The 17,408-nt window shown below is 30.6% G+C and overlaps 2 protein-coding genes across 2 annotated transcripts in view; both read right to left on the bottom strand.

Annotated features, from left to right (window-relative positions):
• Nucleotides 1-1,317: 1,317 nt before the first annotated feature.
• Nucleotides 1,318-3,303, bottom strand: LOC112597297 (facilitated trehalose transporter Tret1-like). Its single transcript, XM_025343269.1, has 5 exons — nt 3,189-3,303; nt 2,575-2,801; nt 2,152-2,379; nt 1,789-2,037; nt 1,318-1,566 (listed from the first exon to the last, which is right to left on the bottom strand). The coding sequence occupies exons 1-5, from the start codon at nt 3,301-3,303 to the stop codon at nt 1,318-1,320; spliced, it is 1,068 nt and encodes a 355-aa protein (XP_025199054.1).
• A 13,186-nt stretch (nt 3,304-16,489) lies between these two features.
• LOC112597406 (enhancer of split mgamma protein-like) overlaps nt 16,490-17,408 on the bottom strand; it is a gene marked incomplete in the record, with an annotated part of 7,459 nt that continues 6,540 nt past the window's right edge. Inside the window, 1 exon segment of the mRNA XM_025343451.1 lies at nt 16,490-17,374. Within this exon segment, the coding sequence (XP_025199236.1) occupies nt 17,141-17,374 (234 nt within the window).

The following is a 17,408-nucleotide window of genomic DNA, read 5'->3' as shown; positions in this document are numbered from 1 at the left end:
AGGCGTAATTTATAGGCAACTCAAGATGTCTCGTAGTAGTGTGGGCATCGGTGAAGTTTCTCGTAGAAGACAACTGTCTCTTCATAAAAAAAAAAACCATCCAACGTTCACCGACTGTTTAGATTTTTGAGTCGTATAAGTATTTTGAAAATAACTTCACCTTGTCCACGAGTAAAATAACTATCCTATAAATAAGTACATCCTCCAAACACTAATTTTCATAAAACTACATCTTAATTTACATAATTACATTCCAAGTACTTATCTACATTTAGACCACTTTAGGTATGACTCAATAAACATTTATTACGGAAATAGATTTTTAAAATAAAAATATTAAAATGGTATAATAATTATATATAAAAAGTTATTTTGTTAAATACAATCATCGCTTTCACAGATAAAACTTAAAATAAACATTTAATTTTTTTTTTTCGTTATATACCTCTATATAATATATAAAGTACATAGGTTGACCATTTTTTAAAATGTTGACGTATATTCATAATACTACTTCCAAACTCTTACCATGCATCGTATCGGAGAATATCAGAAATCAGATTTTTATCATTATATTTATATATATAACTTTTTTTTTTAATTAGGGTAACTGAGTGCATATAATATATATAGCCCCATTAGTTCTTTTTATTTATTTGTTTCCTTCTTCACTGTTTCTCTCTCACAATTTATACAATTTAGTTTGTCTTCCAATCGAGATAATTTAGTTAAAATTAATTTTTCTAAAATAATATTGGTCACTGGATCGTAATAATGCATGATGTGGTGATTTTTATCACAAACCAACCCGCGTGTTTCAAGTAGGTTCAACAATTTGCCATACGTATTTATTTATTGTTCCGACATACCTTGAACACATAATACTTTTTTATTTTATGAATGAATTAATTTGATATTATAGTTATTATTGTTATCGTCACTACAATATGTTATATTTAAGAATTTTATTATTCATGTAACTCTTCAACCGTTATCTTCTTATTATATTTATATATGTGGTACCATTCTAAAAATAGATTATTATAGGTTTTTTTTTTTTATTTCATTGCGTGTTACAGTGAACAAGCTATAATTAATTACCATGAACTATTTGTTTTTATAATTAAAAAGAAATATTTTTAAAAAATTTTAATACAACAGTGTTTTAGAATACATTTTTAATACAACAAATACAAAAATACAAACAGATGCTGTTATTTAATTGTGTAATTAACTAATTTTTAATGAAATATGTAGAACATTTTGAATCAAGCGTCCATATAATGAACCCATTATAAACGATATAGTTTAATACTATTATAATGGTATGTATGATATAATTCCAAGACTGGCATCTATTTCCCATTGAACCCGTGATAAGCTGATTTGTTTTGTTTCCACTACAAACCACCAAGCAAATAATGCACCAAACAGACATAAAACAAAGTAAACTAAGAAGAAATAGTCGATTTCCAAAAACTTGGTAAGTTCATATGGAAAGTAAATACCAGCTAAAACCATTAGCCAATGTATAGCTGTTGTTAAACTTATTCCGTACGGTTTTACCTAAAAAAATATCAAAATATATATATATTTATTATAGAATATAATTGATTTGTATATAAGTTCTTTATTTCTAATAAGTAATAAGATTGATATATCTAATAAGTTATTAGATATATCAATTTATAATATTTGAACATTATAACAACTATGGACGTCTTAGCGTTTCATTATATAAATAATATATAATTTATAATGAGTCTTTGAGGTCATTTTTATACGTACTTTCGTCGAAAATATTTCTCCCATTATGACCCAAGGCACAGGTCCAAATCCTAAAGAATAAGCTAATATGAAAAACGTTATAAGAATCATCGTTAAATTACTGAATGTAGTAACACTTAGTTGCATCTGAATAGTGATGCAAAATTCCAAACCAGCCAAACATAGACACATAATCACTGCCGAAGATATTAATAATATACGACGACCTTTGTAATCTATGATAATTATTGCGATACTCATCGTAATGACCTAAAACACATTATTCAATTTAATATTTAATCAAAGGTAAATTATAAGTTTCAAGCATGAGCTAAAATGTATAAGTAGCAAATTCTGATCGTAAAATACAAATTTTTTACTAACCTGAATGATTTCTAGTGTGATGAATACCGTTTTAGGGTCGACGTGAATGCCGGCCATTTTCATTATACAAATCATGTACGGTAACATTACATTTATTCCACACATTTGTTGGAAAAACATGCATCCGACACTGATCAGCAGTGCTCTGCGATCCACACTACAGCTAAATGCGTCAAATATGTGCCATGATAAGTTCCGTCGAAATCTTCCGCAATAATCGATATAACTCTATTTAAAAAAAAAAAAAAAAAAAACATACGTGGTAGTATTTTGTATTATAAATCACTCTCACGTAAAACCGCATTTAAAATTATCTCTTTCTTTTTTCTCATTTATATTATTATTATACGTGCAAATATAATATACCAATGAGAACGATATTTCCATCCAAATGAATCGACTATATGATTTTATCGAACTTACGAAGTCATCGTTTCTATAGTAATGTTGAAAAAAGTTGCTAGGTGACGAGTACGGCGATTTAGGAATAAAACACAATCCAATAACGTGCAATATAACGATCGAGTAGCAAAACACGTTGAACGATATTTTGAAAGGTTGCTGGTGATCATATTGTTGGAATGGGCCAAATACGTCGGATATCACGACGCCCGCAGCCATGATCACTGGGAACATTAAACCCAATCGGCCTACGAAAAAAAAATTATTGTTTATAATTATAGGTAATATATAAATCAAACGACAATCGATCGATGTTCTCCACAAACGAAGAGTAAAAATAGACCACGACTTTACCGTCATAAAAGGTAGGTAGTAGGTACTTATAAGATGTTTATTTTTTATCAGTGGTATATTGAAAGTATCGAGTTGCCGAGTTCACAGCTGAATCGTATGTAGTGTCGTGTCGTGTCGTATACTTTGTATTTTAATCTGATTAATTTATCATGTTATCATTCATTAATAATAATCTACTTGGCCGAGCTCAACTTTTGGACACGATACGAAAACAGCTGACGAAATAGCTATAAACACGGTTTAGCTTATTTACCCCGATTTCATTACCACTAACACAATACCAGTAGTATTGTGTTTTGGTCTGTTCCGCATCAACTTAAATCCGACAAATCCAGTCCCTTCATTCCTGTACCCCCTACATTCTCTTATCCTCACCCCGAACACCCCTCTATCCATAATCCAAAATATTTTTTATGTATTGAAATTTTATTATATTTAAATTTATTAAATTACACTATATAGTTCATATAAAGGTAAAAAATTATTTGATTTTGGTGACAAATAAAAATAAAAATTTTAAACACAACGATAGAAAAAACTGTTATACAATTGCTCAAATTTTATTAAAATCTTTAAGAATTTTTTTCATCAAGCTACCCATCATATTATGTGATAATATAATATGTCTAATATGTCTATATGTTACCATACGTATATTATATATTAATATTAAAAGTAATAGGTATGTATACTATTTATTTTATTTTTTTAGTAACATTTTTTTTTTTTTTTTAAGTATTAAGGAAAAACGAATATGCTTATTTATAGAAGATACCTCGGTATTTCGGGTGCGAAATCTCGCCTACGTATGTGGGTATGACTGCAGACATGGCGCCTGAACCGATACCGAGTACTAATGATACACCAGTGACCATGAAGTCCGTCAATACGATTGGAAAAGTAACAGCAAACAAACCAATAATCAAAATCGCGTCGAAAAACGCCATGCCAAGTCGGTTGCCAAAATATCTCCAAGCCTGCCCTGTGTACAGAGCACCAATAATCGCACCAGTTACGAATAAGACTGGCGATATCGACCAAGAAAGGTGGTTACCCCCAACAATCGGTGATGAGGAAATCTGCGAAAACAGAGATGACCATTTCACTTCTCGCACTATCACCCCGATGGTCATCGCCACTGATGATGCTGAAAAGTGAAAACGTATACTATTGTTATTACGATACACGGAAATACTTGATATAAAAATCATAAAAAACATTTATAAATGTTTTGTAAATGAATTAAATAGTTTTTAATGTACCAATTAAGGCAGGCATTACTCCTTTTGATGAATTCATAGTAGAGATGTTTTATGGGTATAACCGTTGAATAAACAATATAAAAATAATAAATAGAACCTTTAAAAAAAAATCTGAATTAAGGTAGAACAAAATCAAGTCTGTTTATTTTTATAACAATAGTTTTAGTAAATAGTTATCCGTGGTTACTTATAGTTTACTACAATCTAATAAAAAGTCGTTTACAATGATGTTATAAAAATAATTGTCGATTTTTTTTTTTTTTTTATTTGATTATTATTAAGACGTAATAATTATTTAGTATCGTATAATATAATATCGTTATAGTCGACGTGTATTATAGAAGAAGCGATTTTCAAGGAAAAAAAAAGTAATATTTATCGACACTCAAAAGTAATTGAATAATAATAACAATGACTTGTTTACAAAGGAAACCGTTCGTTGATTCAGCCGGCTGTAAGCTATTGATAATTTATTATGCAGTATATTATGCATACTCTAATAAGTGGTCCATTCAATAACAACATAAAAATGTTATATGTCGCGTCGACTACACGTATGCGACTATACGAGTCTTCAGCTACATACGAATTGGGTCTCCGATATAAAAATTGCGATTTGCGACGTACTTATTGTGTCCCGATTATCTGATATACCTTTGATAATCTCAATCCGCAATAATCGATATGACTATATTATGAGTAATTAATAGTAATTAACATCATTATTCATCATTAAAAAATGCAATTTCATTAGAATTCAATTTTCAAATATCTGTAAAAAAATAATTGTAATCGTATATTTTTTAGATTATTTACTATCTATTTACTTGATGTGAATACAGTTGAATTTCCTTTATATTCAAAATTCAGAATTTAAAATATTTTATTTTGATAGCAAAACGTACAGAGCATAGTGTTGCACAAGAACACTTCTCAAAATCCAACAATAGGAGTAGTATTATACCGAATTAATTGATCAAACGCCAAATAATTTGTTAAATATAGAGCACATAACACGGGACAGTTATGTCCAATCGTTTTGATTCGTAAGTAGTTCACGGTCAGTGTTAATTTTTCAAATGCCGTATAAGACGTTTGTGAAAATCCCATAGGCGTGATCTATAGGCAACTTAAGATGTCTCGTAGTAGTGTGGGCATCGGTGAATTTCCTCGTATTAGGCAACTAGTCTTTTCGTGCATACAAAATTGAAAATACCGTCCAACGTTCACCGACTGTTTAGAGTTTTAAGTCGTAAAAATATGTTTAAAATAACTTCGCCTTATCCATATGCAAAATAAATACCTATAAATAAGTAAAAATTCGTTATTTTATGCTTAATAAAATATATAGGTGCATTACAATGTAATATTCTTTATCTTATATTATCTACGCCACAGTTGTGTACAATTGAACCTCTCTATCTCAAACTTCGGTATCTCGAAGTTTCTGTTTGTCGAATTTTTTTTCAGTGTCAGACATACATGTTAAGTTATTTCGGTGTATCGAATTTTTCTATAAGTCGAAGTTATTATATCCCGATACCCACCGCCTATTATGATTCATTAACTCGAATGTATGACAAATAATAAGATTAAGTATAAAATACCCAGACTAAAAAAAATATAAGATAATTTATAAGATATCATAGAAAATAAAGTATACTTACCCGAATTACAAATACTAATAATATATTATTATATAACAGTATAACAGTTTATAAATACACATTTTTCCGAATAATTAAAAAATTTTATTTATGTTTTAAACTCTCTTAGTAACTCGAAGTTTTAATACGTCGAATTTTTTTTTTTTGTCCCTTGAAATTTCATTGTATATATAATATATATTATATATGATGATCTACTAACAAAACGTATACTTGTCTTCATAGAAAATATTACAATATAATTTTTTGTCTTTTATTTTTTTTTTTTAATTTGTTAAAACTCATTAAAACGTTTATTTATAAAATGTTTTGAACAAGTGGTTTTGTTTAAAACACACTTCAATCCAGATTGACGCGTATCGAATTTTTCTTCTTGAAATCTGTTGAATAATTGCTATTATGATATTAGGTATACCATTACTTTTCGTATAGTGTCAGACGCACGTCAGCTATATAATAATACGCACTTGCGTGCGGTGTACAATAACGATACCGTACCAAAAAATATGATGATATCGTTACGCGTGCATAGTACAATAATCAATAACGAGATCGTACATCGTATATTGTGTCTACTGTCTATTATTATTATATTACGGTGTAGCCGCAGTCGCGTACGTTTCACACGTGAATTACACGCGTATTTACCGGACGTCGTGGATAAAAATCATGAAAAAAAAAAAATAATAATAATACGATAACATAATATTATTATAATGTGATTACGCGACGACGATGACGACGACGGCGATCGGTAAAAAAAATCGATTACGATTCCGAGCGACCGGACCGCGTCCGGCTGACCAGTGTGGCGGTAAACGAGCCGGGAAACCGCCACACGTTTCGACTACGATCGTTTCAAACGGACTCGTTCGTAGAAAATAATAATATACATCACAATATATTACTACAGTATAAATAAAAATATGTTGTAATGACATATTACGCTGTGCACACACGCAGGCCGGCGAACGGAGAACACTGGCTTGCGGTGTACGATAACGTCACGTCTGTGAATGAAAACGTGCCGTTCATTGATCAGAACTGGGCTCTAGGTACACCGCATCGGTCTTCGATCGTATTATTCGAATACAGGGTGATTCATCGAGCACGACCGCCATCGACCTCCACCCAACCCCCTCAACAGTTTATCCTTTGAGACGGTGTCATTTATCCGGATTCATTTTGATGAAATATCTTCAAGAGCTGGTATTGAGGACCATGTCATCACTGTCTTCGAAACGGTTGTATTTACGACATCGCTATTTCGGTAGTTTCCGGTGGCAGCGATACTTAACTCCTCAAATCACAGTTTTTCACTTGCAAGTTGCTTAACAGAACATATATTTTATTTTTTTAAATTTCATTTAATACGCCGAAATCCACGCGAGTTGTTTTATAATTATTATTTAATTTCGTACGTGCCTATACTGAGAATAACTAGTTCCACACTACATAATTATATAATATGATAAATTACGGTGATAGATTTGAAAAATGTGTAGGCATAGCACCTAAATGATATTAGTTCTGTATTAATATCAATCAATCTATTAACGTTTTATAATATTCGTTTAAATAAATGTGTAACTTGTACTAGACTAGATCATAATATTTCAATGTAGATATATTATATATTTTATACGAAACCTTTATTAAAAGTAACATTTTCCTTAGTAGAATTACCATTATAAAGCGTTCAATAAGTTCAATAACTCACTGAAAAACTATAAATTATACAATACTCTTACGAATTTCGATCAGAATACATCTAAACGTTCACGACGATAATATAACATGCTTAACGATTTACAACGGAAAAGGTATAATTCTCATTTGAATCAATAGTTACTCGAAAATAACAGTTCTTGAGTATAAGACGTATAACAGTATTAAACTCAAAAAAATGTTAAAAGTCAGAAATCGAATAAACGTTTTTGTCTAACGAACGACATGAAAACGAACACGACCGCTACGAAACACCCTGTACAATATACTAAGTGTGTATTACGTTGCAGTGGTAGATGTATTAGTTATGTTTATGTGTGTACCTACGTATTGCAGTACAACGTATACTTGCGCAGTAGTTAAGTCAAACGACGCGACTACACAATATTATACCTCCACAGCGCACTATTGAATAAATTACAGTGACAGAGAACCGTATACACGGAAAATCGACGTGCAGTGGTTACAACTGAGAGAAATATCGAAAAAAAAACCCCGAATCATTCGATACGAGACCGCATTTTACAAACCGCGATTTATCGATTCCACATACACACACACGCAGGATTAACGTAATATTATCGAGTATTGAATTATAAGGCATTGCACACGACGTACGCGCGACCGGGCACGTTCTCACCATAAACCGCTATCGTCGGGGCCAACAGGTGCCCAACGACGCGACGGAAACGAAACGAGCTCTGTAGGTACACACGCTCGTCATTACCGCCAGTAACCAGGTAACCGGAAATATATCGGTGAGCTGCACGTCGATGTACTTTCTAATACCATATTACTACCTAAATGATGTTCTCGGTCGTTCGCGTTTTCGAATGATGCCAAGAGGTAGGTGATGTGGTCCGTGGATACATTTTGGCCCGAGAAACGATCATCTTGTATATTGTCAGAATATACGAGTTTAAACAATATAAACTACATCACTTCGAGTATCTATCTACATAAAAAAAAAAATTTATTTATAGGCAGTCAATTTTTAATTGATTTCAATATTTTTAAAAATGATAAAAATATTAATTATTAATTATTTATAAGCTATTTTAAAAATCTCGAAGAAAAAAATTAAAAATATTATGTGACATATATTTTATTCATTTGTTGCTAATTTTAAGTCATTTAATTTTAAACTTTTTTATCAATGGCTGTTGAAAAACCTATATCAAATACATTGATTTTCCACTGAGATGCTGATAGAAGATGATGTATGGTACTTTGGTAACATTATACCATAGACCATAGTACATTATATTGTTTTCGATCAAACCTCGTTTGCTAATAAAAAGAACCGTTTTGAGTCGTTATAACTTATAGAACATACTGGCCTAACCTTTAGTTACAACATGAGAATAACTTAAGATAATTCGGTTTTGCGGTTAAAGTTATAATGTTACCGTGGTTTCAAAAGTATATAGTTTGAAAAATCTAAATTTCTGTATACAAATACAGCATAAAACACAGAAAAGGATATGCGCGCAGCCGGTTTAAACAAATAATAATAAATGCTTGTTATCGTATGATTTCGTAGGATTAATGTGTAATACACCATCGAATGATCGTTAAATTTGAACACGGTAATAAATGACTACATAGAAACTGTATTGGAACTTTGAATTTTAGTGTGACTATAGAGCAAATCACGAACAACATTGAATAAATAGATTATTTTACGACATAGATCCTGTAAGCAAACGCACTCCTTTTTTTAAATCGAATTAAACGTCTAAATCTTGATAATATTGTACTGATATACTAAGTTTACACAGGCGCAGATCCTGGGTATTTATTAGAGGATAGTAGCCTTTTAATATTATGAACGTCATGTTATATAATTATAATATAATAGGACAATTGAACGGTGTAGTTCGATGCATATCTATAAAAAAAATAAAATGTTAATATTTATATTTATAATAACAATATAAAATATAAATAAAACTATTGGTACATTAAATAAACACATACTTTATTTATGTTACTAAATTTAAAATAACCAAAATAGTTAAAAAATATTTAAAGTTTTAAATTCATAAATACCCGTATAAACATACTGATCTAAAATTATGAGACAAAATGTAATATTCTTCTGTTTTTTGAAAACCTATCAATAACGACAATAACTTAATTGTTACAATAAAGTTTATTGAAATGTATGAAAGTATAAATGGCAAGCTATTTCGACAAGAACGATGATGCGTGACTTCACGTTGCTATTGTCAGCAGGATTAAAAATTACCGGTTTTAAAATAGAATGATTCGCAAAACATCGTACATATTGTATAATATTATATTCATAAAAATAATAGTATATACTTAATCATATAATTATTTTTATTGTTTAAAGTAAATGTAATAATAATTTTTAGAAAATTATAGGGGGGCATCGCATCCACGGTCGCCATGGAGGTGGGACACCTTGTATCTGCGCCCGAATAAGTTCAATTTGCAACAGAAAATAACTACCACAAGACATGGTGTTAAGTAATTTGTGTTGCCTATTGAGATATTATCGCGAACGGTTGGTTATTATTATCGAACTTGGTTTATTTGTCGTCGCGTACTCGTGAACGATATGATGAAAAACTATACAAAACTATACCCTGCAGACAATAAAAATTCTTTATTTTTGGTTATCGTTTAAAAAATGTTATTGTAAAAAATTATAGTTTTTAAAATTTAAAATTATTTTATTTAGGGAAAAAAGTAATGTAAAATGCAAGAAAATAAGAACCGTACAGCAAAAAGGAAATTCATCACGCTGATAGATACAATATTATAAATAATAATAATATACTTTACTTTTTGTGTAAAAACCTAAATATAAATATTTTTAATTCAAGTTCAAATTCAAATTTTAAATCTTAAAATCGTTTATTTCATAGTGTTTCTAACTCTTACAGTGACTACCTACCTATTATATAAAAAATATATTGAAATCAAAACTAAGACTATACGGAACACCTACAACAAGAACATAACATATTTTGACATACGACCTTCGATCAGCATATTGATCGTATAACAGAACCATTATTTCGATTTTTATCACGTCATTATATCATTTGTTACATTGAACAAGTAGAATATATCAATAATGATAAAAAAAATGGTTTCATAATACGACCAACACAAATTTAACATTTCATGTTATGATTTTTACCAAATTTAAGCGATTTCATACTTTGAAGATTCAATATATTATAATATTTACTCATCAACCAAAATAATTATGACTGTAAAAGAAATTTAATTTAAAAATAGAGAACACTCATCTTCGCACTTTCATATTTTAGTCGTATTAGACATTTTAAACTACACTTTAGATTTCATAGTAATTTTATACTGTGTATGTATATTTAAAAAGTAAGACGTGTTTCGATGATGATAATAATAATAATAATAATAATAACATATTATTATAGTTTTCTAGTAAATATGCATTTTTTTAAGTCTATTCTTATAAAAATGTGCATTTGATAAGAAAATAATAATAATTACACTGCATACTTGAGATTTTTAAATGCACATGTATGCACATAGTTCTTTGTTGTTTATCGCATGCAAATCCGAGCCCTGGTTATGAAACTTGAACGCATGACCGCCGTAACAATATATACGTACAATATTGGGTACAACACATAAAAATACACTTACAAGTACGTGGAAAATATTAAATCGTACCTATATATTATAATATTACTATTATTATTGTTATTACTATAATCTTGAGACTGCCACTTGACCGCGACCTGTTCATAAGTATATACGATATGATAATATATAAATAATATCATAACAACCGCCGTGGAACGTGATCGAATCTCCGTTCAAGTATATATTATTCAAGACACCAGATGTGTGCATTATTATAACAATATAATACCGTAGACGCACATCACACCTTTTGAAAAGAAAAAAAAAGTGATGACGACTATGGTAATAATAATAAATAAAAAGAACACTCGTAACGATATTATCAGTGGTCAGTGCGGTTTACCGCATCGCTCCGTACACACATTTTGTTATATGTATTTTGTACAATATTATTATGATTAAGGCTGAGGACCTGTAGAACTTATAAGTCACAGAATACGTAAGCACTTTATATACGTACTAAAAAACAAGAAATGTTCACTTCAAAATATAATATGCTTAAAAAAAAAATCGTTACCTATGTATTCAAAGTCATGATCAGTGACTGGAGAGTCTAATTCATATTTTATTTAGGTTTGAAGTACGTAAATTTTTACGAAATTAGTCAATCTGTATTTACCAAAACAATAGACGAAAACGGCCAACCAATAGGACTTGTCAGAAAATTTCGACAGAAAAATATAACTGTTTAAAAGTGTTTTTTTTTTCAAATATAATAAAGTTCTTCATTTATATGACAGTGCAAATCTTTATTTTTTAAATTACTCGAACGTTCTTCATTCACTAAATAAAAATAACAAAGTATCCAAAAATACGTTTTTCATTATATTTTTGTTAAAAATTAAGGTTATAGACATTTTATTTTGTATGACTTTATTATGTAGTACGACTTACCTGTGAACATGGGAGCTTAATTTTAAAATTCAAATAACAATCTCTAACCCTTTAAAACATTAAAAATTAAAAAATAGTTACTGACCATCCACTGATAATATACTGCTAGTTTACGTCAATACAGTAAAAATTAACTCGTGGAATTTTTTTTTTGTGAATGTAAAACACGTCACTTTTTAATCATATATGGGTACTTAATTGTGAAATTCGAAAGTTATTCCCTCGACAACTCAAAATTATATCTCAAATAGTTAGAAATAAGTTTTTTCCATTTCTTTTCTAATAAAAATCAAAATTTTTTTACTGATACGAACGAAATTATTTATTTTAATAAAAATACAAATAAACTTATCATGAAATATACTTAACGATATAAGCTGACAGACCGTCTTCGTGCAGAATCGTATTTCGAGTACAATGATATATCATTGAATTCAAGTTGAACACATCCATCACGGCGACTACGGTGAATCACTCGACACCTATACAATAACTGTACAGCAGAGCGGTGGTACACGCTTGGCACTTGCTTACCTTTTTTTTTTATTCTATTACTTTATTTGTCATTTATAATATCCGCATAAACTATAATAAGGGCGTTTTTTTTCGTAGATGTCTTACAATACTTTTGTACCTACGTAAAGAACAAATTTTAATTTAACATCTTAGATCATTGAAAATAACTTACTATAGTTCAACCAAAATACGTGAAAATACAATCGGTCGAGTTGGAAGTTACGTGTAACTACGATTACATTCAGACTATTAGACCAAAGTAATTCCTAACTCAACTTCCTATTTACTAATCGATCTATAGTCATCCTCATAGATGACTCTCATTGTTCCGCTAGCCCAACAAAAGTAAAGTATAATATCGCGAGATCTACACAATGTGCCCGTGCGAGACGCGTTTAAACGGGTTTATAATCATAAAATAAAACACGCTGGCGAGTAAACGAACCGACACGATTTACGACTCGTAGGCACTCGTGTATAATAGTAATAATACAAATATTGTTATTAATATGATTATACTATCGTGATTATTATTGTTGTGTCCGATCAGGCGTGTAAATCGACGTGTTTGTCCGAAGCGGTACGTGGATCACGCGGACCGTAGCCGAACGTGCGTCGGATTTTCGGACCGCAACGACGACGACGACGAAGCACACCTTTGCTCGGTAATCCGTCCCCGCGATCTATGTCTTATGACTTCGATGCAGCGATATTGTGTTGTGAGCCGCCACCGCACGATGAGACAGAACGTTATTCGTGTGACGAACCCCAAAGAAACGAGCACCTATAAACGTCTGAAAATTGGACTTGAAGTGCGTGCTAGTGTTTGGAAGGAGTATTGCGATACGTTCGAATATTTTGCGGACGACGCGTGAATATCGCACTCCTTGTTTAAATTTCCAACAGAACGCCAACGGTTTTTAGGGCGTTCACAAACGAAATTACTTTTCAGAATTCGTTTTTAATATTATTATCATGTTCTTATACTTACACAGACGTGTCATCATATTAATAATATCGTACAACGTACTAGGTTAGGTTATGAGATTTTTTTTCTTTTAAACGCTTATACAATTTTAAAAATTTATGGCACGGGCGGGAATGATGATAATATGATATTTATTTTATATGAATACAAGTATTTATTTTTTGTATTGTATACAAGAAAAAAAAATACGTACGTCATTCTCTTAAAATAATTTATGCCCTGCTCGACAATTATTTGCCTAAAGATTTATGAATCAATAATTAAAATGAGCGACCGGACGAACTTTTTTGCAAAAACGAAATATCGAAAAAAAAATTATTGTTTTTTAATTAAATTTACCTAGATACAAATGTATAATTGATGACTCTTTTACCTCTGTTTCGGATGGAAATCAATGTAGGTTCTAGGTACACGTTCAAAAAATATATGTCCTTCAGTTTCATTTCGACGTGAACTTATTAGGTGTATAAGACCGTTTACAAATTTTCCAAGTGGCAAAACTGTAGTTAAAAAAATGATTTAAGCCATATACATATATCATCAATTCATATTACATATTATAATATTTGTTTGAATTGACTAATGATTATTATTTTTTTCGTATTCTGACGTAACATTGTTTTGATTGTAGTTTCCATATTATTAGATATATTTTTTTTAGTTCTATAATATTATAAATTATAATACAACTGTATTAACTGAACGGTGTTCGGTCAACTAATAAAATCTACAACGCTATGGTGTGAACTTCATTATACGATAATCATTGTAATAATAATATTATACATTACCGGATTTGTCTATAAATATTGTTTATATGTTGTTTCCCGGAATAGCAACGTTATACGAAAATAACGTAAGGATTCTTGTTATGAAATAGGTACCGCCGATAAGCAGCGTACGCTACGGTAATTTACCCATATAATTAAATTTATATTATATTGGTAAATTTTACTATTAATTTTAAAAAGCTGTAATTTCAATATTAAAAATAGTATTTTTGGTGAGCTAAAAATCATTCAATCTAACCGTACACCAAAGCTACACGATGCACAATATTTGGTAAATGCGGCGGCAAGGTAACAAAAACAATCGAAAACGTTACATACCCGCTATATAAGGGGTTTAATATAGGCAATTTTAATTGAAATTTGAGATATATTTTATTATTATTATTATTTATTACCAAATCTTAATGTCTCCTAATGCTGTTATTTAAAATATGTTTTTTTAATTATTAAACAGCTAAATTTATTTAGAGACCATATTTTTGAATATGTAATTGATATATTTCTTAAGTGAGTCACATACCCTGCGGCGATGCAAACTTGTTTAAACAAAAACCACCCTTTCCACTTTTAATTATTTAACAAATAACTTTTTTGAGAATTTCGATGTATTTATCTAAATAAAAAAATCTATCGAGTCATTAGACGAAATACACTATGAATAATAGGTAAGCAGCTCATGCTGATTTGAAAGCTATTACCTATATCAACATTTTGTAAGTATAATATTTGCGGTCTCTTCACATGAACCCACCAAGTTAAACAGGAGGTACTGTTGATGGACGGTTTTCCCCCCTCAAGCCAACCAAGTCGTCATTATTATTACAATATTACTATATTATCCAATTTACTTATTGTACTTTTCAGTATAGATTGTAAATATGCTTTTATGAATAATAAAAAAAAAGGTATATAATATTTAAAAATTATCCTAGTATAAATTATAGATTCAATATGACATCTATTTTATATTTTTGTAAAAACATTTTTAGGGTCTATATTATCATTAGATCTTTAGTAATTTCAATTAAGATACATACAATCATTCAAAAAAAAAAAAAAATTGTCTTCTTAATAAATTCTAACTACATTATTAAAGTGAAAACTTTGTAGACTTATTCGATTCTATACATATCGATTAACCTCAATATTATTGCGATATCATAAATACCGAAGAATTGATGCTTCTATAATATTATAAATTATAATAATATAATATAATATAATATAATACACAATACATGCGATGATTTCGCTGTTGTACACATTATAAACTTATTAGTTTCACATGTTACGGCTACAGTGAAATAAACACAAACACAATCTAACTGCACATAATAGTGATATATTATTATAATAGGTACTTTTTATATTGTTATTATTATATTATTATACACACTAACTGTCTCATTTCTTAGTATTAATACTAAATTAATAATTAATATAAACCTACTAAACGACAACTAGGTGCGGATACGTTTTTAAGCTATAGGACTATTGTAAGGACACGGTAAAAAAATAAATATAAATATAAATACGAGTATATGATATTATTCTATTTTATGTTATACATAATAATTATAGTGTTATAATATTACGTGTACCATACGTTGAAAATAAAACGACGATAAAATTCGAAACACTATATTATAATATAATATATTTACAGTCAAAATCCGTTACTTCGGGCGTTTCCTATGTGATTAACAGAATAAAAATAAGTCGAGTAACTCTATTCTTATTAAATCAATGCGCGAGCGATCGGGTTTCTATCAATAATCTAACATATTATTGCGATATCAAAGTTTTCATTTTATATACTCGCCGATCGATGTGTAACGTCGTTGATGAGATCATCATTAAAGCATAATAATTTTTATTATCGAGTATAAACTATTGATATATTATACACATAACTCGATCGAAACCAACACACAAACAAACACTCACGAACACAATAAAATAATATTAATAACAAAATAAAATCAAGCATAATATTACTGTACGTTTCTATAACGTATAATGGTAATCATAAAATAATTATAATAATGTAGTGATAATAATAATAATAATAATAATAATAATAATAATAATATGATAAATAATGTCTATATTTACAAAAGCTGAAAACATAATAAATTACCGAGTGATCGTGTACTTTTAACAAATTCTTCCTCCCTTCTCCCCCGGACAAAAATAAAAATGTCTTAAAATAAAAATAAAAATTGTTCGTGAAACGTTATTCGAAAACGGTTAATGCGGCTAACCTATAATATATGTATAATTATTATTACATTGTGACAATAAAATTGTGATTTCTTGTGATTAAACACAAAACAATATTATATAATTATCATATGAAGAATAAACGAAAAACCGCAAAACTCGAATCGTTGCGGCTGTAACACGTGTAGGCGGGATATGAGGGGTGTATCTTGTGAGATCCCAAGCCACCTACTTCTCACTACCTCAAAAAAAAAAAAAATAATAATAATAATAATAAAAATAAAAACAAAAAAAAATGATTCGACAACACTCTTACGCGGTCTATTCGCCCCCGCCCCTCCCCCATCGAGTGACGCGTAAAATGTCATAATTCTGAATGGGTTCAGCCACGGCTAACGACGACGATTCGCACTCGCTTCAGCTGCGCATTGGTCGTCCACTGTCGGCGGCACCGATATAATAGGCGGGCGGTGTGGCCGCCGGCGCGTCGATCAATCACCACGGTCGCCACATGGGATCGCGCAGTGCGGCCGCGGCGGCTGCGGCGGCCGCGGCGTCTTGGTGCAGCGTCGGTGGCGACCGGCCGAACGCGGGCCTGGTGGGTTTGGGCCTGACGACCATGTGCGGCGGGCCCCGGTTGGACGCGGACAGGGCGGCCACGGGTTTGGGCGTCGGCGAGACGGCGGCGATGGCAGCAAAGTGGACGGTGGTGCCGGCGGCCGCTGTGGCCTGACGCGGCAGCGCAAACGCCATTAAGGGGCCA

This window comes from Melanaphis sacchari, unplaced genomic scaffold (genome assembly GCF_002803265.2).
Source record: "Melanaphis sacchari strain LSU unplaced genomic scaffold, SCAv2.0 Contig40_pilon_pilon, whole genome shotgun sequence".
Taxonomy (NCBI): Eukaryota; Metazoa; Arthropoda; class Insecta; order Hemiptera; family Aphididae; genus Melanaphis; species Melanaphis sacchari.
This window is presented reverse-complemented; position numbering and strand designations above follow the sequence as displayed.